Source organism: Cynocephalus volans, chromosome 8, assembly GCF_027409185.1.
Source record: "Cynocephalus volans isolate mCynVol1 chromosome 8, mCynVol1.pri, whole genome shotgun sequence".
Classification (NCBI taxonomy): domain Eukaryota; kingdom Metazoa; phylum Chordata; class Mammalia; order Dermoptera; family Cynocephalidae; genus Cynocephalus; species Cynocephalus volans.
Window position 1 is genome coordinate 122,863,538 of NC_084467.1, and position 24,705 is coordinate 122,888,242.

The window sequence follows — 24,705 nt, forward strand, 5'->3', positions numbered from 1 at the left end:
CTGAGGATCTGTCCCCACAGATGGCACAGATGTGCTTAACCAGAGATCCAGGGCTGGCGGATGGGTAGTTCATGTTTCCAATCCCAGGAAGCCCTGGTAAGGGCTTGATGTCCTCTGAATTGCTGACACTGTTGACCACATTTAGCTGCAAGAGAAAAAAAAATACAATAAAGCACAGAGCCAGAGTAAACCCAGTCCCTGAGGCCTAAAGCAATGAGGGCCTACTGGAAAACAAGTTCTATTTCAAGAATTAGTTTCCACATGCAGAGTATCTGAAACTGCCTACCTGTGATATGAATTTACAGGAGGAACAAAATAATTTCTAGAAGCCAAAAGCTAAAATTGCAACACCTTTCCATCAGTGTCACTCTGCTTTTATTCATTTACTCATGGGTTTTATGTGAGCTTGAAATCCATGCTGAGTTGCGCAACTAAACCAATGTCAGCTGTGCATTTTTAAATTTTTAATCAACTACTGGCTGCCTATTCAGCAGTGCTCTAAGAGAAGCGATGGCCCTCAGGCAAGAGACTTAAACTCTAAGAGAGAGGAGGAAAAAAAATGCAAATCCATTCATTCGTCAATCAATAGATATTTCCCAGGTGCCCACCATGCCAGGCACTGTGCCAGGCTTTGGGGCACAAAGGCACATAAAAATATGTACCCAGAAGGAGTTCACAGTAAAACGGAAGAGAAGGATATGCGTAATGATCATCTCCATGTGCCCACTGAAGATGCTAACCTAAAAGCCCAGGTCATTACAGTAGCTCCAAAAATTGGGTAGAAAGCTCCAGATCATATTTTTGAGCTTGTTTGTAACTAACAGACTATATTTTATAGTTTTTTTTATCAAACTATAAGATCTGTAGAGACAGAGACTGTGTCTGTCTTGCCTCCCCAGTCCCTGACACCGGCCCAGCACATGGTGGGGAGCTGGTAGATTTGAAGGGCTGCATAAGTGAACCTGCATTATCCTTTTCCTCATCCCTCATCACAAGTTAGCATGAGCTCCCCACCCCACCCCAGGGTCTCCCGGTGCTCCTGTGGAGATTACAAAGGAGCTGCTGCTAAGTGTTTTGTCTTCACCAAAGAAAACAAGTTGAACAAATATGAGTCAGTCATCCAATCAGCAATATTTCTGAGTGCCCATGGGTATAGAGCAACGTTGTAGGCACTGGGAAGAGAGACATAAAACCTACAAGGCATGTCTTTCACTCCTCAAAAATGCACAATCTCATTAAGGAGTCAGAACATGCACAAAAGTTAAGAACAGTTATAAGCAAGTTGAAATGAAGGTTGTGCAGAGTATGCGTGTGTTTTAGTGTCCAGTAGAGAGACATGGTAAATATCTGCAGGTTGTGGGGAAGGACCACTGACTTCCTATGGTCTATCTGAATTTTGCATCATATTGTCTAATCAAAATGACTGTAATTCTCCAACTGAACCAAAGGTAGGATTTTCTTCTGTATTCAAAGCCTTTGGGATAGAAAGAATGATCAATAAAACATAAGCTACAACAGGGCCTGAGTTAAGATCCTTCTAAATTCACTAGCTTTGCAATTCACTAAGCAAATATTTATTAAGCACAGGAGGTGGACAGAGGCTCAGGATAAAATGCTGTAAGGGACACAAAAAAGAAAAGACACAGCCCTCAGTGCCTTGCTTCGAAATCAAAGTCACTAAGAATTTTTAAAAATTAATTTGTATGATGGATAAGAACACACATGTGATGGAAGAATTCCACCATCCCCCACCCTTTTTTTTTGACCAGTAAGGGGATTGCAACCCTCGGCATGGTGTTGTCTGCACCACGCTCAGCCAGCGAGTGCACCCACCATGCCTATATAGGATCTGAACACGCGGCCTTGGCACTATCAGCGCTTCACTCTCCCGAGTGAGCCACGGGGCCAGCCCACCACCATCCCCTTTTTTACACGAGGCTAACAGACATCTGGAACTCGTATCCAATATTTTGCCTTGTTTGGGTGTAGTACATTGGTTTTCAACCCTGGAGGTATACCTGGAAGCTGTGAAAAAACCGATGTCTGGGCCCCAAGCCTAGAGACTCTGATTGAGTGCATCTGAGGTAGGGCACTGGCATTTCTTCAGGTCAACAGATGATGCTAATGTACAGCCCGGATTAAGAACCACGGGCACAGTGGGAATTCTGTCAGTGTGAATTCTAGGCAACAATTTTTCTGAGTACTTCAAGGAAACAGATTAGCACTTGGATCTGCCCCATGAAATGAAAGCATTTTAGGTCAGATGAGTCCACAAAGAGAGCCCTCTAGCTGACCCTGGCTCTGTCCTCAAGAAAGGTCATGGGTACGAGGAGGGGGCCATCATCACCCGGTGCCCAAGAGGCCCTCACCCATCCTTCCCTCCCACCCCATCCCCAGCAGGACTAGCCCTGCTGCTGCCAGTCTGCAGCAGCCACAGAAGAGTAACTATTGTTATTGCTACCATCATGGAATGCTTGCTCCATGCTGATCAATTCTCTTAATCCTCATAAAAACCCAAAGAGGTCTTTCTATTTTTCAAATGAGGACATTGAGCCTTAAAGTGGTTTATGAATTTGCTCATCTATGGAGATATATATAAAAAGAAGAAATAGCAGGCATTGCCTCAACTCACCTTTAATGAGATTAAGAGTCAGCTGGGATAGTTTAGGAAGGAAAGATCACATGATATTGAGATCAGGGAAGACTTCCTGAAGGAGGCAGCATTTGAACTGGGACTTGACAGTCTTCAAAAACAGGCAGGATTTGGATGGGCCAGGCTTTGAGAGCAAAAGCCTAGAGGGAAGCCCGGGAGTTTGTAGAGAAAATGTGTTCAGTGGATGGATGGGAGATAAGGCTAAGAGATGGGCTTTGATGGAGGCTGGAGGCTTAACTGACTGGTCAGGAAATTGGGTTTAGTTTGGGAGGCAAAAAGGAGCCTCTAGAGCAGCTGGGCAGAGGAATAATGCTCTTGAAACTCTGCGTCAGTGAAGTGAGGCAGCAGCATGAGGAAAGATTGGGGGAGAAACCAAGGCTATTGCACATGGCCAGGAACCGGGTTAGGTACCTTGTCAAACCTAACTGGTTGGAAATAGAACTCCAGCCTTCTGGATCCCAGGTTATCATTCCTCCTTCACCACATTGTTTTCATTGGTGGCAGAATATCCTCAGTCTTCCCCGCCCTTAGCAGCTTCCCACCCCACCTCCTTGGCCAGGAGCCCCTGGAGGAGCAGACACGCTTTGGACACTTTCTCCCCAGTCGTGGCCAGCAGCCACTCTCCAGCACACCTCCTCTTCATGAGTCCAGATGGGAGGGAGCGGCTGGGACAGATAGGCTGATGTTTTCTTCTCTGTCCATCTCTCTGGCTGGGTGGGGGTTTGTGTGGGCTAAGAACAATGGCAGATGAGATCAGAGGCAGTCATCAGAGCACAAACCCATTAGCTGCCTGGACCCTAGTCCCCCAACTTCAGCTGTCTTGTTCCATTAGGAGCAGCTCTGCTGACATAAGCACTTTAGCAACAGGATTCACCAGGCGGCTCTGATCTGCTGCTGCACAGAGGCTGACTGCTCCCTGAGAACAGGACAGAAACACTCACCTGCTGGCTCGTCTTCCCTTCACCTACTCAGCAGGAACCAGATGCTCCCTCCACGCTTCTGGAGTCATCACAGAACATCAAGTCTTGCATTTCTGATCTGCCTTCAGGCCAGATTATTGCACCAAGGACCAGACTGCAAGTAGGCACTCCTGTTTCAGGGCGCAGACCCCTGCAGTAGCACACCTTTAATCTAGTTAGGGTCTTTGTCGTGAGGAGTCATGAGCCTGGACCTCCAACAGTGTTCTGGTCTAGACCCGCCACTTCCTTGCTGTGAGAACTTGACCAGGTCACTTTGCTCCACAGAGACTCCATTTCCTCATCTCTAGACTAGATCAATGGTTTTCAAACCTACAGTGTGCGTTCAGCAGGGAGGCCGGGAGGTTGAGGCTTCCCATCTGCTGTCCTTGGTTCAACCAGATCAATTTTTATTTGACAAGGATAGTGGGCTTTCAAATATACTTTCATTTGAAGAAAAGGCTTTATGACATTTTTTTTTTTAATCATCAAACTAGATGGCCTTTAAGGTCTATTCCAGCTCTAACATTTGCAATTTTTTTATCTAAGTATTCTCTATAAAAATACTGATTTGAGAGAATAATAATTTAGTTATCAATAACTACCTAAGCAGAATTTAGCAAGGACAGAACCCAGGTCAGACACAGGGTTCAGGGGAGGAGAAAGAGCCCAGCCATAGACATCACACTGACAGATGTATAGCATTACACACACACACACACACACACACACACACACACACACACACAAGTGTATCCTAAGTCAACTTTATCTGAAAGATGCAGTTATACATTTGGTGTCTTTATAAATTGCTCACTCCACTCCACTTAGAAGCTCCCAGGGCAGGGACTGGATCTTCTACATTTTTTGTGTCTCCAATGCCTAGTACTGGGCCTGGTTCAATGAATGCTCATTGAAATGAGCTTCTCTAGGACCTTCCAGCAGCACAGTACAACAAATCAATGATCACCTAGTTGTATAATACATATCACCTAGGAATAATAATAATAATAATACCACCTTACTGCCATGGAGCACTGTGCATTTTAAGAAATAATTTTTCAAATCCACATCTCCTTTGACATTCATAAAAATCCCTGTAGGGTAATCAGGGCAAGTATTTGTAAACCCACAATGGAGAAAAGGAAACTGAAACAGAAACCAGTTAAAGTGGTTTACAAAAGTTTACACAGTCCCTGCTTCTGTAATACCAGTTCTGTTGTCTAGACTCCTCAAGATCAAAAATCCAACAAGAGCAAAAAGGGAAGCTGCCCCACACCCAGCCACTCCCTCCCTCAGGTCACAGAAGGAGCATGCTTCTGTCCCGAGTGCCACTCAGACCCAGCACTGGGCAAGGAAGGCAGGATGCGTAGGAATAGTCTGCCAGATCATTCAGATTCAACTCACCGCTGCTGACACCAAGGCCTTCTGTCGTGTGTCATCTTGTTAACTGGGCAAAGTTTTGCTGCCTGTGGTTCCAGAGCCCCAGCCCAGAAGATTGTTCAGGGTCTGAGGCTGCTGAGCTCCACCAGCACTTGGCAAGCTTAATATAGTTCCCCAAAGCCAAACGTGGCCTTGGCCTCTGCACACAGCCCAGTTGGCCAGGACCAGAACTTTCAGCTGACCTTTCAACCCCAATCCCTCTGTACAGACATATGGTCCAGGAATAGCGGCCCTGCCACTCACGCGGCTATGAAGATGAATTTACTGGCCAGGTTTGGCTCAGTCAGACTCAAGTGTGGTTGCTAAAAGCAGCCTCGGAGGGACGGTACCTTGCCTGCTTTCTACACACTGGCTCTCCACTCTCTCACCTCATCCTGGATTTTTTTTTTTATATAGATATAATAATTGCTATTCGAAACTATCTTGCTTATTCCTTAGGTTTTTGTCTATCTTGCCTGCTTCAGTGTACTTGCCGAGAGTGAAGACTTTCACCACATTCTTCAGTGCTTATCCCCAAAACCCAGGACAGTGTCAAATACCACCAGATGGACACTAGGTCCTCGTAGGCAGTTGCTTGAATGAATGTCAATGCCCTTTGCAAAACTGTACTTTCATCCCAGAGCTGCAGTGTATCTCTCTGCCTCTAGCTACTGGCTCTACTAGCCTTCCTGGAATCTGCTCAGAGGAAAGAAGGTAAATAAACAAACCTCACATGAATTCTGAAGGGTAGGGGTCACCAGCTCTGCAGATTACAGTGGGTGGGAGTGGCATAATAAACACATGTATGTCCCCACGGTTGTCAGGCCCACTCCTCCAAGCATTCTTACACTCTCACTGGGGTCAAGGGACATGTAAGCGGGCAGTTCACAGGTCTCTTCTCTCTGCTGCCTTCGGGTTCTGCCCCTACATCTACACCAGCACATGCCACACCTCACTGCAGTGTATCTGCATAATGTGGCCACCTCCCCCACAAGATCTTTTAGAAGCACTGATTATTCATCCTTTAATCCCTGGCAGTCAACGAGAAGATCTTGGAGTCCCTGTTTAAGTCAGCATATATCACAGCACTAGACAAATGCAGTCTGGATCAAGAGCCTTGGGTTCTGAGCCTGGCTCTGTTGCTGACAGGCTGTGTGAGGCTGGACACATCACGTGGGCTCACTACTCCATTACTGAAGGAGGGATTCGGATGGATGGGATGAGTGATCCTTACCTGGGCAGGGGTGGGCTAGTTAGAATCCTGTGTGGGGCTTTTGCCACTTGCACAAGGGCCAAAATATGGGATGGGGGAGAATTGTGTACTCTGAAAAAGATCTCCCATGTGAGAACCATTAAATTAGAAATTGGGGTGAAAATGGCTGGCCAAATGTGACTCTACTTGGCCTGTGGGGTGCTTTAAAAGTGTTTGAATCTGAATAACTTCGAGGGAGCAGAGCAGCTCCCCACAGCCCACCAGTCCCATGCCCCTCCTTTACTCACCTGTGTTGTCCTGCCTGGCCCAGACTCCCGTAATCCCTATCTAGGTGATCTCTAAGGTCGTCTCCAAATTCTCTAATCCATGGAGCACTACATTTTTTAAGTCCTTACCATCCCTAAAATTCTGTGACATGACTTTGCTTTTAGACTCCTAGAACATGAGGTGTCTCCGAAGAGACCCCAGGCAAGGTCACCAAAGTTCTCTCTGTAATAGTAGAAAAGGCTGACACAAGGGGAGTCCTGCCTCGTTTTCAAAGCTAAATTCAAAGAAGGCTTCAGGACTGTATTAATGTTCTCCAGAGAAACAGAACTGATAGAAGATATATACATATATATATTTATATTTATGTTTATTTATTAAGATATTTATTATAAGGAATTGTTTCACATAATTATGGAGGCTGACAAGTCCTAAGATCCGCAGGATGAGTTGGCAAGCTGGAGACTCAGGAAGAGCCAATATTTTAGTTCAAGTCCAAACGCAAGAAAAAGATGATGTCCCAGTTTGAAGGCCCTCAGGTAGGAGGGTTCTGTCTTCCTCAGGGGAGGGTAAACCTTTTTGTTCTATTCAGACCTTCAATTTATTAGAGAATGCTCACCCACTTTAGGGAGGGCAGTCTACTTTACTCAGCCTACCTATTTAAATGTTAAGCTCATTCAACATCTTCACAGAATCACCCAGAATAATGTTTCACCAAATATCTGGGCAACCTGTGGCCCAGACAAGTTGGCACATAAAATTAACCATCATAAGGCCCTACCAGTTCTGCCTCTAAGTGTGCTGGTGGTTGGGGCAGCAGGGATCCTGGCTGTTACGTACACAGGGAGGGAGGAAGTTGTGGTAGATGGGATATTGTTCCCACTTCCTCACATCCTCTGCATTGGGTCTTTATAGTACCTCCCACTAGAATAGACATGGCCTGTTTCTCTGTCCCATCTATGTTGGAATCAGCCTCATGGTTTTCTTAAGGTTATGGAATTTTCGTGGCACAACATGAGCAGAGGCTTCACTGTGCCTCCCAGATATGGTTTGGCCTCAGGTCACTGCTGCTGCGTGAGTCTGGGGAATAAGGAGTAGACTTGTGCCCAGCTTGCAACCAAGCCCAGTTCACCCACCATCTGAAGGGCCACCCTAGTTTAATGCAGACTTGTGAGTGAGAAGATAAATGTTTGTTTTTGTAAGCCTTGATGATTTTGGAATTGTTTGTTATGCAGCACTGTTGCAGCAATAGCCAGCTCCTGTAAGAGGGGAAGGATGATGACCTCAATGTGGCACTGTTAGAAAGAAGTAAAGGGCATCTGGCCATCCCGTAGGCTCTGCAGAGCAGCAGGCCAGTGTCTGCCGTGCACACACCTTCTCCTCCATCACAGTGTAAGGAACTCGGACTTCCTGACTTCCCACAGTCTCAGAGACAGCATGTAACATAGTCTGTTTTGTTCTAGATTTTTCCATGTGCCACACCTGCCTGTTTCCCCTCTCAGCTGTAAGCTCTGAGAGAGCAAAGACCATGTCTTAATCATTTCTGTATTCCTTTTAACAAGAACACACGGCACTTCATTGACTCAATAAATACCCATACTGAATTGAGAAGAACAAAGGTGGTCCATGCAAGTGGTGACCCAAACAGCCCTGAGAAATGCTGAAGTCACATCCAGCACAGAACCACTAAAACGACAAGGGAGGCTCCGTTTTGGTCACAGCCTCCCAGACCCTAAGGAGTCGTCAGTTCCCCGGGACTGCTCAGCCTGAGGACACATTCAGTGAAGGCCCTGCAGGAGGGAAGTCTGCAGAGACAATCCAATCTCTTCAGCAAGCACACATGAAGCACCTGCTGAGTGCTGGGTCTGCTCCAGGGGCAGCCTGGGAGAAACCATCTAAGGTGGCAGGAGAGGCCTGGTAGAGGAAAGACACCTACCTGAGAGCTGGGTGGGGCAACCAAATTGATTCCTGGAGGGGCTGCCAGCGCTCCTGAGGGTGGGCCCACGGCAGAAGTGATGACACGATACGGAGAACCCAGGGCATTGAGGGGGGTCCCCACTGCACTCAGAGTCCGTGGGGCACTCACTGGGGTGTCTGTGTAGCCGGGGTGGCTGTCCATTGGCTTCCCTGTGGACAAGGCTGCCGATGGGCTCATAGACATGGAGCCAGTGTGGCCAGGGGCACCTGTGAGGAGAAGAAGAGGATAGGTGATGGGGGACTGAGGGAGCACAGAAATGGCTCCTGTGAGAACAGGGGCCTGCCCCCACCCCCACTTTTGTTCCCTGTATTTTCCCCTCCAGTTAGCCACACCTGCACACCTGTGACCCCCAGGTGCTTACATCCACACTGAGCTGGGAGTGTGAAGGCAAGCAAAAGACAGAGGAGGAGGGACTACTCGAGGACAGAAATATTCATTGATGCTTTAGTTCTCTGGGGTCCCACCTGGAATCCACTCTGGACTGAGTCAGATCCACAGCAAGTGCAACAGGGGCCCAGCGCACAAGTTCCCCAGTCGATACCAAACACCCATATGGGGAGCCCAGGCTGCTCCAGAATTCCCCACCTCAAACTCATATTGCTCTGAGAATTGGGGCAGGGCTGAAATTTATGCACTCATATGCTACAAATATTTATCAAGGTACTAGGTGCTGGGGATTCGGAGCTGAAGAGAACACAGTACCTGCCATTGGTGGTCACATTCCATAATGATGACGGGGAGGGCAGAGGCTGTTGTCATACACCTGGCTTCCTTTATCTTTTGAACTTTATGCCTGTAAGGTACTTGGCCTGCCCATCTCTACAGCACAAGCTTAATTAGTACTCAGCGAAGAAGACTTGGAATGGCTAGGCATGGCTTCATGGCCACATAGGCCCAGGAAGCACAAGAAGGCAAGTGCAGACGGGCCTGCAGAGACCGCTTCTGCCTCCAGGAACTGGAGGCTGAAGCCACAAGTGTCTGCAGAACAGGCTTTGGGCAGATGGGCACCACAGCAGCACTTTTCTCATGTAAGTCGAGCCCATGTTTTCCTGTATCCAGTAGCAAACTCAAGATGAAAGAGAAGGGAGCCCCCCTGTCATCCTAGGAGCCCAGCAAGGGACCTTCTCTCCAGGGGAGAGGAGATATAAGCCTCAGGATCTGCAGCAGCAAAGCAGAGACTGGAAACATAACAGGACAGCCCACCCTGAGCCACGGCACTTGTTCCCCGTGCAGCTGGCACACAAGAACAGAGGCAAGGAAAACCGTGTACTAACTAGCTGCACTCGGCTCAACCACAGCACCCATGCTGTCCACGTGGGTAGAAAGTGAAAGGATTAGTGGTCAGGAAGCACGGCCTGCTGGAGAAGCTACTCAATTCTCCCGTGCCTACTGTGAGCCAGACACCATGCCAAGCAGACGTGATACTGAGTGGAGAGAGTCATGTGCCCCACTTTATGTAGCTCACCGCTCACTCAGCAAATATTTCATGAGTGCCTACTGCATGCAGGGCACTGTCCTGAGCCTTTGGGAGGCATCAGTGGCAGCTAAGGGTAGTGTCAGGAGTAGGATGCAAGGAGGGATTTGCTTCCTTCAAACTCTGGAGGAGAGCAGGGAGTGTCAGGAACACAACTGTGGAACTGTTCTTAAACATAAATATCTCACCAGAGCTTCTCTTGGAGCTAGCTTTCGCTAGGTTGGCTAAGATCTACTTGTGGAAAGAAGTCACTCCCGTATCCAAGCAAGCTGTGGCCTTCTATTCATTCTACCTATGGAGTTTCAGTCTATCAGGGACAATTGCTTCATAAACAGATAAATCCCAAGACCCATGTTCTGAGTACCACAAGTGAGGATGAACTGCATGCTGTGGGCCCACAGGGAGAGGCAAAGGGGTTGAAATGATCAAGTCAGACGTTTCTTATGTGTCCTCAGTAGCATTAGCCAATTTTCATACATTAACTCTTTTTATCCTGACAATGATCTGTAAGGATCATTTCAGCCTTTTGCAGATGAGAAAATTTAGGCTTCATCTCACCCTGATGCTCTCAGTGCCAGGATGACTTGCTCCACCTCCAGTGTCTAGGGAGCTCATATTCATCCTTCAAGGTCTAACTCGATTGACATCCCCTCTGGGAGGCCTTTCCTGGTGTTCCTGGTCAGTCCGATACACTTTGCTGTTTTCTGATAGTTGCCTGTGCTTACTCATAGCATAGCACTTGTACTGCATTGCCATATTTATTTCCCTGTCTTTCCCACTAAACAAAGAGAAAAAAACCACATGTTCATTTTTGTTTCCCCATCGCTAGCACTGTACCTGGCCCTGCCTGGGTGGTAAGCAGCAGAGCCTAGATTCCTATTGTCAGTCCAAAGCCCACACTCTCTCCTGTGTTTGCTGTCAAGGACAGCAAAGATGATTTGGAGAACTGTCTGCATCACAAAGTACAAGGCGACTCAATTATGAAGTGATCTCAAGCTGAAAGTTCATCTGAAGGAGGCAGAAGAAGGCAGCTCCCAAAAACTCAAGCCAAGACAATAGAAAATCTTCCCAGATGGCTACTGATTGGAAAGAACAATTTTAGACTCTTCTGAGGCCCTGGAGGCTGTGACATTTACAGAAGTCAATGTATACCTCAAGTCTGTTACCAAGATATGTGTGACAGGTGAATTAGGAGCCAGCCCTGACTTGATGGGTGAGGAGCGTGAACTCCACTGGGACAACAGCTGTCCTTCTGCCATAGCCGAGCCAGCTGAAGGAAATCAGCTTTCCCTTCCGGCTTCAGCTTTCCAAAAACAGAGCAACAGGCCCTGCAACTCTCCTTTTTAATCTGATATAAATGGGTCTCAAGGAGACTGTGCCTTTTACTTCTGTATCCCCAGGGTCAAGCCCAATGCCTGACACCAGGCCTAGAGTAACAGAACAGGCAGAAACAAGAGTGTGCTCGACCCAAGAGCGCCCAGCATGTGGAAGTTGTGCCACCAGTGACAAGGGACATTTTAGATGGGGTGTAGGCAAACTTTTAAGAAATGCTAATAGTTTAACATTTATTTTTTCTGTTTCCTGCTCATAGCAAGTGACTGGACTCCCATTTTCTGTATAAACTTGTCTTATTAAATATAGCTATTTAAACTTTTTAAAAAAAGAGTAAATTGATTTATGAAAAGTCTAAGTACAGAGGATACTTGACATATAAAATATTATGAAAATAATACGTAAAGAAATGATGTTAAGGAAACATTGACTTACACAAAAATATACAAATATGGACTTTGAAGAACTCACAGATTGTTTCAAAAATCAAATGAGATAATGATGTGAAAGTGACTTGCAATGTAAATACATTGTTGTTACTATTATTATTAATAAAAACAAAGGCAATTTGACTACTCAGTGCAGTGGTAAGACTGGTACGTTGTTGGGACAGAATGAAACAGCAGGTTCAAGTTGGGTTTTCAATGGCCTTAAAAATGTGATTTATTTCTACTGAGTCAATAACCCAGAAGAGGTGGGCTATTTTATAATCACATTTTTAAGAATAAAATAAAATTCAAAAAGACAAATATATCTTACACAAATGCATTTTGGTGCTTTGCCTCTCACAGTGACCCAGTGGTTCTCAGAAATAAATAACTTTGCCTTTAGAAATGGTGGGAAACAATGACTCTTATGACAAAAGTGTTTCTCAATGGAAAAGTAATCTATTCTCCCAAATAGACACTAATGCATACCTGTCTATGACATCTTTATCAGCCTCTCATGCCCTCTCTCTTTTTTTTTTTTTACAGCCATGTGGAAACTGCAGCCAGTATCAAAAGGCATCACGTTTTCCAGAAACCTGATTATATCTTATTTCTTTTCCTTCCTCACCAAGCCTTTTCGTTAAGATACGAACAAGGGCAGAAAAATTGAAGGTTTCCCTCCAGCACTAGCCAGGAGGAATGGGCAGGTTCCCTTTTGAAGGATGAGTGGCATTTAGTGCAAATTGATCTGGGGTAGACTCTATCTAGCCCTCAGCCTGGGGTTTGCCTAGTCCAAATCTGAAGTCAAATTTTTCTCTAATGCTCCCTGTTGTGGTTTGAATGTATGTGCCACTCCAAAATGAATCTCAGAACTTAAAACCCAAGGCAATCGGATTAAGAGGTGGGCATTTGGGAGGGAGTAGGCCATGCAGGCTCCACCCTCATGAGTGGGATGAACGCTCTAATAGAAGAGCGTCAGAGAGCTGCCTGGCTCTTCCATTTCTTCCACATGCACGGACATAGCATTTGTCCCTTGTTTGCCCCTTCTGTCAGGTGAGGATGCAGCAAAGGGCATCATCTTGGAAGCAGAGAGCAGCCCTCACCAGACACTGAATCTGTTGGTGCCTTGATCTTGGACTTCCCAGCCTCCAGAACTGTAAGAAATAAATTTCTACTATTCATAAATTCCCAGTCTGAGATATTTTGTCATAGCAGCATGAATGAACAAAGACAGTCCCTCAACCCAATTCACATCATGTAATGACCCTTGGCCTCTGCATCCAATCAGCCCTGCTGGCTGCCTGACCCTGCACCCTCTTGGCCTTCTAGCCACTTATACTGTGCCCATTGTCCAGGTACCTAGAAAATGCACAAATTCTGTATTCTGAAGAGTCCATTCTCTTTGCTCAGGCAATGATTTTACAAAAATGACTTAACTGATGGGAAAGCACTAGTGGAGTTTCTCACAAGCCTCCCTTCTCTCCTGGCAGCATACCCAAGAGAAGTGTTTCCTATTCCTGGGCCTCATTCCCTCCAGTAAGGAGTCAGCACTCAGTGGCCACTCAGATCCCTTCCACCTCTAATATTTCATGAGCATTGGGTAAGATGTGGCTCCCTGGCGTTGAAAAGAAAGAAGTGTAGGTGGCTGTGGTCTGGAGTGGTCTGAGTCTGGACCACTTGCTGACAGGACCCTGTCATCACCAATGGGATCTAGTTAGACTTTCAAGCTGTTTGGCATTCCAGATTGCAGTCTGAGATGCTGAGAGTGTCACCAGGGGCCAAAACTGTGAAGGGAATCTGTAGGGTGCATGACACTACAATGGTTTCTTAAGTCCCTGTGTGTGCTGTGGCAGGATGGCCGCAGGGGTGCAGAGCTATGGAGAAGACAAGAGCTCTGAGGCCAAAATAATACTCCATTGGACTTGAGGCTTCACCACTTGCTAGCCATGTGTAAACTTGAGCAAGGAGCATAGACTTCTCTGAACTGCAGTTTCCTCAGCCATAAACTGAGTCAAATGTGCCTACCTCAGAGGACTGCAGAGACCACCTGAGACCACTGGCCCAGTGGCAGCAGCTGTACTTACTAAACTGTAAATGTTGTGAGGGGAGGGGCTGTGTATGGCTTGAATGCCACAGTAGAAGATTATGGACATAAAGGGTTTAGCTCAAGCCAGGCAAACAGTAAAGGCTCAGTTAAGGGTACCCATTGCCATGTACTAGAACACACACACCAGTTGTTTATATTATTGAATTTTCTGAATGGTTGGTGGATAGTCACAGCTCTGAGCCCAGAGTGTCCTCCTATCATCCCAGCCCCCCAACTCCTCCCCTAGGGACCCCCCCAAATTAAGCCTGATGCACAGGTGTCCTCCATGGTGACTCCATTCTGCATTCCTGATGCCCTATGGGTTGTCATATATTTTGTATTTCACCTCCTTGCTGTTAATGATTATCATTCCAATGCCTAGCACTGTGTGTGGAACATGGTAGATGCTCAAAAAATATTTGTTGATTAATCAATGAATAGGATAATTTTTTGTTAATTAATGTATATAACTAGATGTAGGGTTTATCAAGAGAAATCATATGCATAAGAAATCAATATCCCAAATGTTTACCCAGAACCAAAAACTTTTGAACAATGAGAGAGAGAGAGACAGAGAGAGAGAGAGAGACTGACTTATTGAGAAAGAGGAAAGAAAAGCTCGGGTACTTAGAACTACAGAATTCTTACCAAGGTAGGGAAGTTGCTTAGCAACCCCATCCTCAGCCAATAAAAGTAAAATGTCAAGCATGCAGCCCTTCTGACTGGCCAGACACGGGAGCAAATGGTTTGGTGTTTCCACCCCTGTGCTGTTGTCGTGCCAAGGTAGAGAGTTTGCTTTCCCATTAGCACCCCTCTTCAGGAAGGAATGGCAACTTGTAATGAATCATTGATAATGGCTAATGCCCATCCGTGGGGAAGGGGACAGAGCTGAAGACTTGCTATTTCTCAGAGTCAGGACTCTTCATTTGAAGTCAGGGGAGCATCACGGGGGCCCTCTCCCACTGTGATCCCTCCTGCAGTGGGACAATCACACACGAAGGCCTGCCTCCTCTTCCCCAGGAGAGGGACATGATGCGCAAGCCTAATGATCATACAATATTCAGACACCTGGCTTGTTCTTCTTTGTCTGAGGGAAACTTATTCACATATCTTTTCCCTGCTTGGCTCTTAACATAGGCTGCTGAGCAAGGTCGGCAGGGGACTGCCACAGGAAGGCACTTTACATGACACGTTAATGGCATCTCCTCTGCTGAGTAACACCATCACCAATAACAATAGTTAATATTTACTGAGCAATTGCCTTGAGCCAGGCATGGTTCTGAACACCTTACATATATTAACTCATTTCATACCTATAACACCACTTTGGGGTTGGTACTCTTATTATTGCTTTTGTACTGATACAACAACTGGGGGACAGAGGAATTAACTTCCCGAAGGGAACATGGCTAGTCACTGGTACAAGTAGCATTTGAGCTGAGGAGAAGCAGCAGATGTAGATTTTAATCCCAGCCACACCATGTACTGTACCGTATGGCTCTGCCAGTTCTTACAGTAGGTACCCAGGACAGCCCTTCCTGCCCCTTCTCAATCCATCCTGACTCTAGCCCCTCACAATTCAAACCCCAGCTCTGGTTCCCTTCATCAGGGCTCCCAGCCCAGCCTAAACTTTTCCTCCCTGCTCCTTCCACAGAAGAGCTACTCAGACACCAAAAATTTGCTAATCTGCATTTTTTATCCTTGAACTGTCATCAGCATTTTCAAAAGCACTTTCACGTATACATTTGGGCTGTACAACCACCCTGAGATTGGACGAAAATGTATCTTAAGCCCGTTTTACTGGTGCAAAGCTCTATATTTTAACAGATGTGGAAAACAAGATATCAGACATTAGGTTCCCAGTGAGAGGGGAGCGGAAGTAGAAGCTGCTTCTTTTGATGGGAAGTCTTCTCTGCTCCCAAAGCCATTTCTGGCTTTCTCAATGGGATGATAAAGGAATGTGTGAGCGTGAAGAGCGTGGATGAGAGCCCCTTCTTCTGCTCCCAGAGGCTCAGCCCCCCTGTCTCTCGGTGGGAACACGAGGACAATAACATGCATTAGCTGATGGGCTGACGCCCATGCCCCTGAATGCAGCCCCACCTCAGTTGAGCCACTTCTGCAGCTGCGCAAGGCAGTTCCACCTGGATTCATGCGGTTCCCAAAGGAGGGCTGACTGGGGTTCGGGGTGGGGACTGGAGGTTGCTGCTTCTAGTGCTTGGAGGAGGGGGCAGGGGAGAGTAGCATCCCTTCATCTCTCTCCCTCTCCTCTCCTTCCCTTCCCCCACCCCCATTCCTCCTGCCTCCCTCCACCCCCACCCCCTTCCTCTAAAGTCTGTAATGATGGAGTAGTGAAAAGCAGGGAAAGATTGATAATCAGCCTCATTATTACCAGCATTATATATAATTATCACAAAACCTCACTCATTTGGATCAAATGAGAGAAAAATCAAGTCTAAATTCGTGACAAGTTGGCAGATTACTTTTAAATTGCAATTGTATTACTTTTAAGTAACACACGTGAATACTTTGTTTCAAGTACCACAAGCTAATAGTTACTAAGTGGGAATTTTATAAAACCTGCTTTAAAAGACTCTTTTGTAATTAACCCTCCGTTAACATGCTAATGATGCTCCTACTATGCTTTTTAAATTGCTTGAAAACAGATGTATCTTAAACAGGCTCAACACTTCTCCTACCATCTCATTTGCCTAACAAACCTTTTTTTAAATTATTATTTTAGGAACAAGCAAATACAAACTAGTTCATATCATGAACAATTTAGTCACCCTCCCAAATCAATGATGTCATAAATTAATAAGACCATATAGTTTTTGTTTAGAAACCAGACTGGAAGAACCAGCTCATTTTATAGAACAGGAAATAATCTCAGAGAGGTTGAGGGACTTGCTCAAGGCCACACCAGACAAAAACACCACGTCTTCTGGCTCCTGGGTCCCAGCTTATTCCATCCACTACATAATGCCTTACATTCATAAAACTCTTTATGAATATATACTGGTATTTTTATTTCAATTATTGGTTCAGTCAGTCAAAAATATTTGTTGAGTGCCTATTAAATGCCAGGCTCCATGCTAGGCACTACAGATAGAGCAGTCCCTCCTGGAGGAACTTGTCTATTTCACACAAGCTTCGAACTGACTTAGAGTAGACTGTAAGGCAGAAATTATTCCAATTAGATAGATTAGGAAACTTAGGTTCAGAATGATAAAGCTGCCCTTTCAAGTGCTTGCTGTTAATCATTACAGACCTGGAACTTGAATGTAGTCTAACACAATGGCTGTTAACCTTTCTGCATGTAATTAATGGCATTTTGCTTGCACACTATCTTTTCCACCCAGGACCAAATTATAAACCTTGCTGGTATACATGGACTCTATGCTGTCCCTGACAAACGAGAGGCACCAGCGGATCTGTCTAACAAGGAACAGCTGTCTGTCCCTTTAAACCAGTTCATATGCTGGTACACCATGTACCACTTGGTCCACTAAGTCAAGTGCCAGCAAACATTCGAGGGATTTGCTGAGGGTGCCCCTAGTGCACTTCTTGTTCCTAAACTTCTTGAACACCAATTTTGTCCACACTCAGTTCTTGAATCCATGACCTCCATCCCTTTCTCTGTCTCTCTGGACTTCATGTTCAGATAGGCTGTTTCTAGCCCCTAAATATGGATTGTCTTCTAAAGACTGCAGTCATTTTAAAATATAATGACCTCTATATTTCCAGTGCAATGTTACCATTGGGTTCTAAATACCTAAATTTTTTTGATCCATTCTCTTACACTCAGCCTAAGAAAAAACTCCAGGAATAACTGATATCCAAATGTTCTGAAGGCTTCAGAGCTTGTAACTAGCTTATGCATCCCTCAAGGCAGGGGATGGGTCTTATGTTCTTGGTGGCTTGCACAAGGGCTGTGCTTAGCCACTGTGTGCTGATCAGTCTCCAATCAGTCTAGGATATTCTTTCCCTGCTCTCTGACCTCTGCTCTGCTCCCCACATCACTGGGGCTGAGAAAACGCAGGTACCATGGGCCCAAACCTTCCAAATGACTGTGTCCTCATGACATTTAGCAACCAGTAAAATGAGAAGGAGGGACAGAAGAGATGTTGAGTCACAGAAATGAGATCCATGCAACCAACCCAGAAAAAACATCCCAAACTATTTCTTAAGCACTTTCTTTGCTGCTCCTCTGCCTTCTTGTAAATGCTTTTTGAAATAATAACCACAGGCCTTCCCATTTTTTAAGTTTATGAGATCCCATCAGGAGTTTGAGATTGATCCTTATCCTAGAAACTCTTGCTATTCCCTACCCCTGCCCACATATAGTTACAGCAGCTGATAAAAGGAAACAAGCGATTCCAGGTTGTTCAATTTGCAGTTGAGGAAACGAGGGGCGTCAGGACTTATCGAGGTCACTGGCCTGGGGCAGGTTCTCCTGAAGATGATAGGGGTTAGAAGTCCCAGGTCATGGCTTCATTCCTGCCTGACTTCATGAGCGCCTGCCCTGAAATCACTTGTTAAAACATAATTTGCCGAAACTGGAGTTCCCTCCAGGGCAGAATCCATGTCTTACTTTACTTTGTCAGCATCTCACAGTGTACAGTCTGACACTTTAAGAACAGGCAGGCCTCCTCTAAGGGAAACGTACATGCAAAACTCTAGCCGAATGTAATACCATCGTCTTCAAACTTTCTTCGGAAAAAGGGAAGTAACATTTATTGTGTGTTTACAATTTTCCAGGCATTATTTTATTTAATCCTCACTGTTGAAGGTTAACATTTCCCCATGTGACTGGTCACATTTGGCTATTTTACCAAAGGGCGAGGGAAGGACTCCCTGTGGCTTAGCTCCCTCTACTCCTCTTCCTGCCACCCCAGGTGGCTCTGGAGGGACTCAAGAGAACCCAGTTGGAAGACCACGAATAGACACAGGTCCTGAGCAAGGCCCACCGGCTTTCCCAAGTGTCCTCACCTGTAACCAAGGGGTCGGACCAGATGATCCGCAGGCACTTTGACAATTCAGCTCTGTGACAGGGAACCCAGCAAAAGAGCTGGTTAGGGCTAAAGTGTTGGGAATTGCTGCTTACTGAAGAGAAATGAGAAATGGTAATAAAACGTCTCTAGAATGATCCCCTGGGGGTCGGCAAACTTACTGGAACCCAGTGTCATCCGACGTCTGAACGTGTTAGTTTACGCTTTGACCGTGGCTGCATTTGCACTGCAAGACATTGTGAGAGTTGCCACAGAAACCCTACAGCCAGCAAAGACTAAAGTATTTGGTGTCTGGTCCTTTAGAGAAAGATTTGCAAACCCCTGCTCCAGAATGTAAAATTGAGTTCCACATATTAAACTAAAGTGGAGTCCACCTGGAAAAAGATTTTTAACCTTTGTTTTATTAGCACCTTTGAGGGCCCAGTCCCCTGTTCCCCCCCCACCACCCACCGCTAGTCATTTTATTCATTTGCTGCAATTATATATATTCAAAAGAAAAACAATGCTTCATGATCCATAAGTAAATTGTGAAGAGCATAGGGTAAAAATTGAATATTTTGGTTGTTCTTACACACTATCCACCCCACTTGGGGCTGATCTGGAAGACCACCCCCCACCGCACCTCCACCCCCAGTGAGTGGTAAGCACAGTGTAGGGTTAAGCACAGCAGCCCTGTGCAAAGCTGCCTGGATTTGGATACTGGCCCCGCCCCTTACCAGCTAGGTAATCTTGGGCAGTTTGCTCAACCTCCCTGTGGTTCCACTCTCCTGTCTGTGAAATGGAGATGATGACAATAATAGCATCTGACCTGCAAGGATCCTTGAGAATACTAAATGAAACAATGCAAGCAGTGCCCTTGGAAGAGTGCTTGGCATGTTGTAGGTACCTAATAAATGTTGGCTACTATTTCCATTCCTTTGTGAGGATCCCTGAGCCAGGACTGAGTCGATCTCATGAGAGCCACCAAAACCCAGGCATTCCAGAAAATAGATTTCTTTCATTCCCTGGGCCAATGTGTCTCCTATTTTCAAATAAGAGGAGAAAATACCAGCTTCCTGTAGTAGCCCCAGGCATGCCAGGCACCCAGTGCTGGGGGCTAAGTTCTCTGCAGATCCAGAGCTACATAATGAGGGGAAGGAAGAGGTGGAGCATTTAGATTCTCTTTGCACAACTTCTTCCCCCAGTTGCTATTCAACTATCTCTTGGTAAGACTAAATATTTCAGAAAATAGTTTATACTGAATATGTTCCTTCCCAAACCTCATAAACAGTTACTCCTTCCTACATAAATCCTAACCACTTACGCCCATGGTAGATTCCAATTAGCCACCCACACATGTGTGGAGGGGAAAACTGTTCCAGCATGTGAACACAGGTGCACACACATGTATATACAAGCACCTCCAACTGTACCCTCCTCTGTGGCTGTGCTCATGAAAGAGGGGGTTTTCTAGCTGAATGGTTAGGGCCAGTTGGGCAGGACTCTTGCAAATCAGTAGGTCCTGAGGAGAAGCCACCAAATAATTCTCCAGAGGTCACCATTGCTCTGCAGTGGCTCCTAAACCACCCTGTCATTTATTCCTCAACATCCAGGCTATTGTGTCAGGGCTGAGGCTGGATTAGAGCTCCAAGCCCTCCCCCCCCCGACTTCCCCCCCCTGCCCCCGGGCAGTGTGCTGCTACCCCTAGTTCTCAGACCAAGTGTGTCACCCACAGAAGCCATGAGAGGCAGCCCAGCAGGGCATGAACTCTGGAGTCGGACTGCCTGGGTTCAAATCTGTGGCTGGGCCATTTTCTAGCTATGGGACCTTAAACAAGGTAATCACCTCTTGATGCCTCAGTTTCCTCACCTATGAAAGGAATATGATAATAATGATAGTAGTACCTACTCGTGGGGTTGTAGTAAGGATTAAAGGGGCTGATACTGGTGCAGTGCTTATGGTGGTGGCTGGCATTAGTGTTACAGTGTGCTTGTTAAACGAAATGAGAGAAACCCTCTCCCTCCCTGATCCCCTTCTCACCCTAAGGATTACTGCACAATTGGATGCGGGGATTACAGGCTTTGTTCTGCCATCTTCTAAGAGGCAGCAACTGTCTCATCCCAGGAAATAAATCTCTTAGTGAGCAGCTGGCAAGCCCAGGACTTGGCAGAGAAGGAGAAGGAAGGATTCTCTCATCACCACAAGGCAGGGCCCAGAGATGGGAGAGAGGGGGCTCATTGGCCAGGCCACTGCTGCCCAGGTAGTCAGCTCTCTATGGCCAGTCTGACCAGTCTCTTGCTCACTGATGGGATGATGCACTGACATCTGGTAAACAGGGCCCCGAATACACATTCCAGGTATTACGTCCCAAGGGTGACATTGCTTCCTTGGAGATTCTCACACAAATCATGGGAGTCCTCTGATATGTGAAAGGGCAGGGGATTATACCCCCAGTCATTTCATAAGGGCAGCACAACCTGCTGCATTGGGCAAAGGCAGTTAGAGGCTGCTGGTGACATCCACTCCAATCCTCAGGTTTCTCCTGTGCCTGCCAGTGAGTCCTCCTGTGTCCGGCCATCCCTCCCTCCCTGGGCACTGCAAGTTCTCAGACAGACCTCCCTGCAGAGGGGGTGGCAGTGTCCTGCAGCCCAGCACCTCCGCCTCCTTCTAAGCGGCGCATGCAAACAAAATGGAAAACATCAACAGAACTAAACAAAATAATTGTTCTCCTCGCTCAGGAATGACAAGAAAAAGTAGCTTTAGAGGGAGACATTTAAACAACCTAGATGACCCTTTCCCATCCCATTCCCCATGTTACATCAGATTTTCTTCCATGGCTGTACCATTGTGTTTCTTTCTATCCGAAACCTAATTATACTAAATACTGGAGCCTCCTCAGTTATGAAAATCTAAGCCAGCAAAATATGTGGGTCTTTGTGGATCTAATTTTATATTCCCAGATTCCTAATTCATTATTCCATACTAATGTCTGATTTTTAAATTAATTTGCATGTTAGTATCTGAGCAAGACAGAGGGGGTGAAAATGTTAACTTGTCTTATGTGCCAAATCCATGGACAACACTATATAGTAGCTGCTTTTTTATGTCATAGCTCATTTAATTTTCACATCAATACTCAAAGGATGAGATTATAAATCCTGTTTTAGAGATGGAGATACTGAGGCTCAGACAGGTTCACTGGCTCGCCTGAGGTCACACAGCTAGAAAGTGAAAAATTGAGAACCAAACTCAGCGCACTGTCTCCCCCTACCCCCCACCCCCACCAAGCGCCTTTCACTATATCAGATTAAAGCAACACTATTATAGGTTTGAGTCAGGGCCTTTTCCAGAAGTGCTCCACATCTCAACCCCACATAACCTTGGACTAGTCTCTGCCTTCCTTTAGGCCCCATTTTACACATCTGTAAACAAAGGAGAGGTCTAAGATGCTTTTTTTTTAACATCCCTTAGGATGCTAACATTCCAAGATTCCAGCAAGTAGCCCCCATGGAATTCTAGACTAGACCTTCTGTCTTCCGCCTTTACTTTAGTTCTCCCTGACCTTTCTATATTCAGCCCTTCTATTCACCCCTACTGTCTCAAAGGGTCTCTGGCATTAATGAAGCCATAATTTCACAGCCTGTTGGGGCCCCGAGAATCTGGCTGAGGATGAACATGCTCTTCAAACAACTGAAGTCAGATGTAAAGGGAAAAGCAATTCTCAGCTCTGAATGGGACTGAGATGGGCATTGAGAAGGCTTTTCACACGCAGGGCCTAACTATAAACTGGAGATCAAATGCCCAGGTTGCAGCATTGGTCACCACTCTCACTCAGTCATCAGACTAGCCCAAATAAAGAACATTTCCATCGCCCCCCACCCCTCAGTCCCAGCATCAACCTCGTCACGCCTCCGCTATTGCACACATCACGCAGCATTATAATATGCTTGTTTAATAAGCCTGTCCCAAGTCCCAAAGACAGAGACGGTGCCTCATTCCTGTTTGTATTCCCAGTGCCTAATACCATGAGATGCTCATAAAAACTACCCGGTGAACCCTAAATGAGTGAGCAAAAGCGCCAGTCTAATACCTCCAGGCAGGGATCACATCTACCTTGCGATGTTCCACCACACTTCACAGAGGGTCCCGCCCAGCAGAGCAGGCAAGCTTGACTCCCAAGCCTTTGGATGAATTGGCCATCTGTCCATAGAGGAGGTTGGGAGAGCAGGAACTTTTCAGTTCTCAAGAACTTACAAGAATTTCTGCTTTGTCCTGCCTGCCAGAATCCACAGGGCAAAAGCTCCCCTTTTGGCTCCCAAGAACACGAGCCACATGCCACCAACTGACAAGTGAGAGGCCAGTGATCAGCTGTTGGGTCCATTTACTCAGAGCTGGGTGGCTGTGCTGCTTCTGTCACAGAATCCATGGATCCTTGGGACCAACGTGCCTGGGCGCTAAAGCGGCCTGTGCACCCAGTGTGGAAGATTCTGGGAAGTGTGACTGGGCTGCCCTGCCTGGCTTGGTGACTTCAGTTTGCCAGTTCTAAAAGCCCAGACCCTTCACCCCCAGACCTTGACCCCCGGAGTGTGAGTGATGACAGCGACCCTTGCAGAAGAATGGGGGAGGGGGCGGCAGCCCGGGAGGAGAGGAGAGGCTATTAGCAAATCAAAAGGAAGGAAAACAGAGGAAGGAAAACGCGGTGGCAAATTAAAGTGCTATGTTTTCTTTTTAAAAATCCAATTACAGGAAAATCCGCTTTTAAGTAAAACAATCATGCCCTTGTTAGGAAGTATCCCAGGGACCCTTAATATAAGCAAAACCTTTTTAATCACATTTTTCTCATTACAAGTTGGATAATAGGGACATCATAGTAATTTCCCTTTAACTCTTTCACTTTTCACACCCACACAAACACATGAGTTATAACAATGCTCTTATTCTATCTTTGTCTCAGACACACTCTCAAGCATGTTGGTTTAGACGCTCTCCTTAGAATATCCCCGTATCCCCATTCTGGTATGCAAACATCATTCTCTCTCTCTCTCTCTGTCTCTCTCTCTGTCTCTCTCTCTCTCTGTCTCTCTCTCTCATGCACGCACGCACATACACACTCACATGGAAATACATGCTATATATCCACTATGTAGGTATATGAATATACACGCTCTCCTTCTAATTCAATACTAATCCAGTTTTCTGTATTTTCTGATTTCCTCTCCCTCTCTCCATGTAGGTCCACACAGTGAAGCCCAAGTGTGATACTTACCGCCAAAGCTTGCAGGAAACTTCATGAAGTGAGAATAATTTCCATACATGTTTACTCTTCAGTTCATGCTCCTGTCTCGTGAATCTTCTAAATATACAGCTTCTCCAGGCTCCCAGGCACAGCCGGGCTCTCTTCAACTTGGGCTAACAAGAGTGGTCATTGCTTCCTAGCAGCCCGGGGAGCACAGGCTGGGCCAGCCCTCTGGGATTAGTCAGGAATCTGCCTCTAGATCGGAGAGTCCACATAGTGCGTTTGAGCCGGCTGTGGCGGCAGCAGCTGGTGCCTGTCAGTAATCACGCATAATGCCGCCGCCGCCGCCGCGACACTGCTACTCTTGCTACCGCCGTCGCTGCTGCTTGAGATCCTGTTGCTAGTTTGATTAACTCGGGGCCGGGCTGCTGCCTGCGACTCTTCCAGCTCCCCGCTAGTCCCCAGAGGTCCCTACGGGGTGGCACGATCTATTATCTCGGAAGCCAATCGATGTATGACCGCCCCAGAGTAGGTCAGGAGAGAGGGGGGAGGTGGCAGCGGTTGGAAGATTCTTTAGGTGCCTTTTCTTTGACTTGCACCCCCCAAAATCAATGGGGTTTTATTAAAATGCATTTTCTTACTTGGGCTTCTATCTGTCCAATGCACTTGGTATTT

The 24,705-nt window shown here is 46.3% G+C and overlaps 1 protein-coding gene across 3 annotated transcripts in view; it reads right to left on the minus strand.

Annotated features, from left to right (window-relative positions):
• The window catches only part of RXRG (retinoid X receptor gamma), a 40,318-nt gene extending 16,186 nt beyond the window's left edge, over positions 1-24,132 (minus strand). For 2 of the 3 annotated variants that reach the window (XM_063104932.1, XM_063104930.1), the window contains exons 1-3: positions 24,061-24,132; positions 8,445-8,692; positions 1-145 (exon numbers count right to left, since the gene is read on the minus strand). In XM_063104932.1, the coding sequence (XP_062961002.1) occupies positions 1-145; positions 8,445-8,692; positions 24,061-24,109 (442 nt within the window). In that variant the 5' untranslated portion in view covers positions 24,110-24,132. Of the gene's footprint in view, positions 146-5,016; positions 5,096-8,444; positions 8,693-24,060 lie in introns of those variants that run through there. The other variant, XM_063104933.1, reaches the window with a different exon arrangement.
• Between the last annotated feature and the right edge of the window lie 573 nt (positions 24,133-24,705).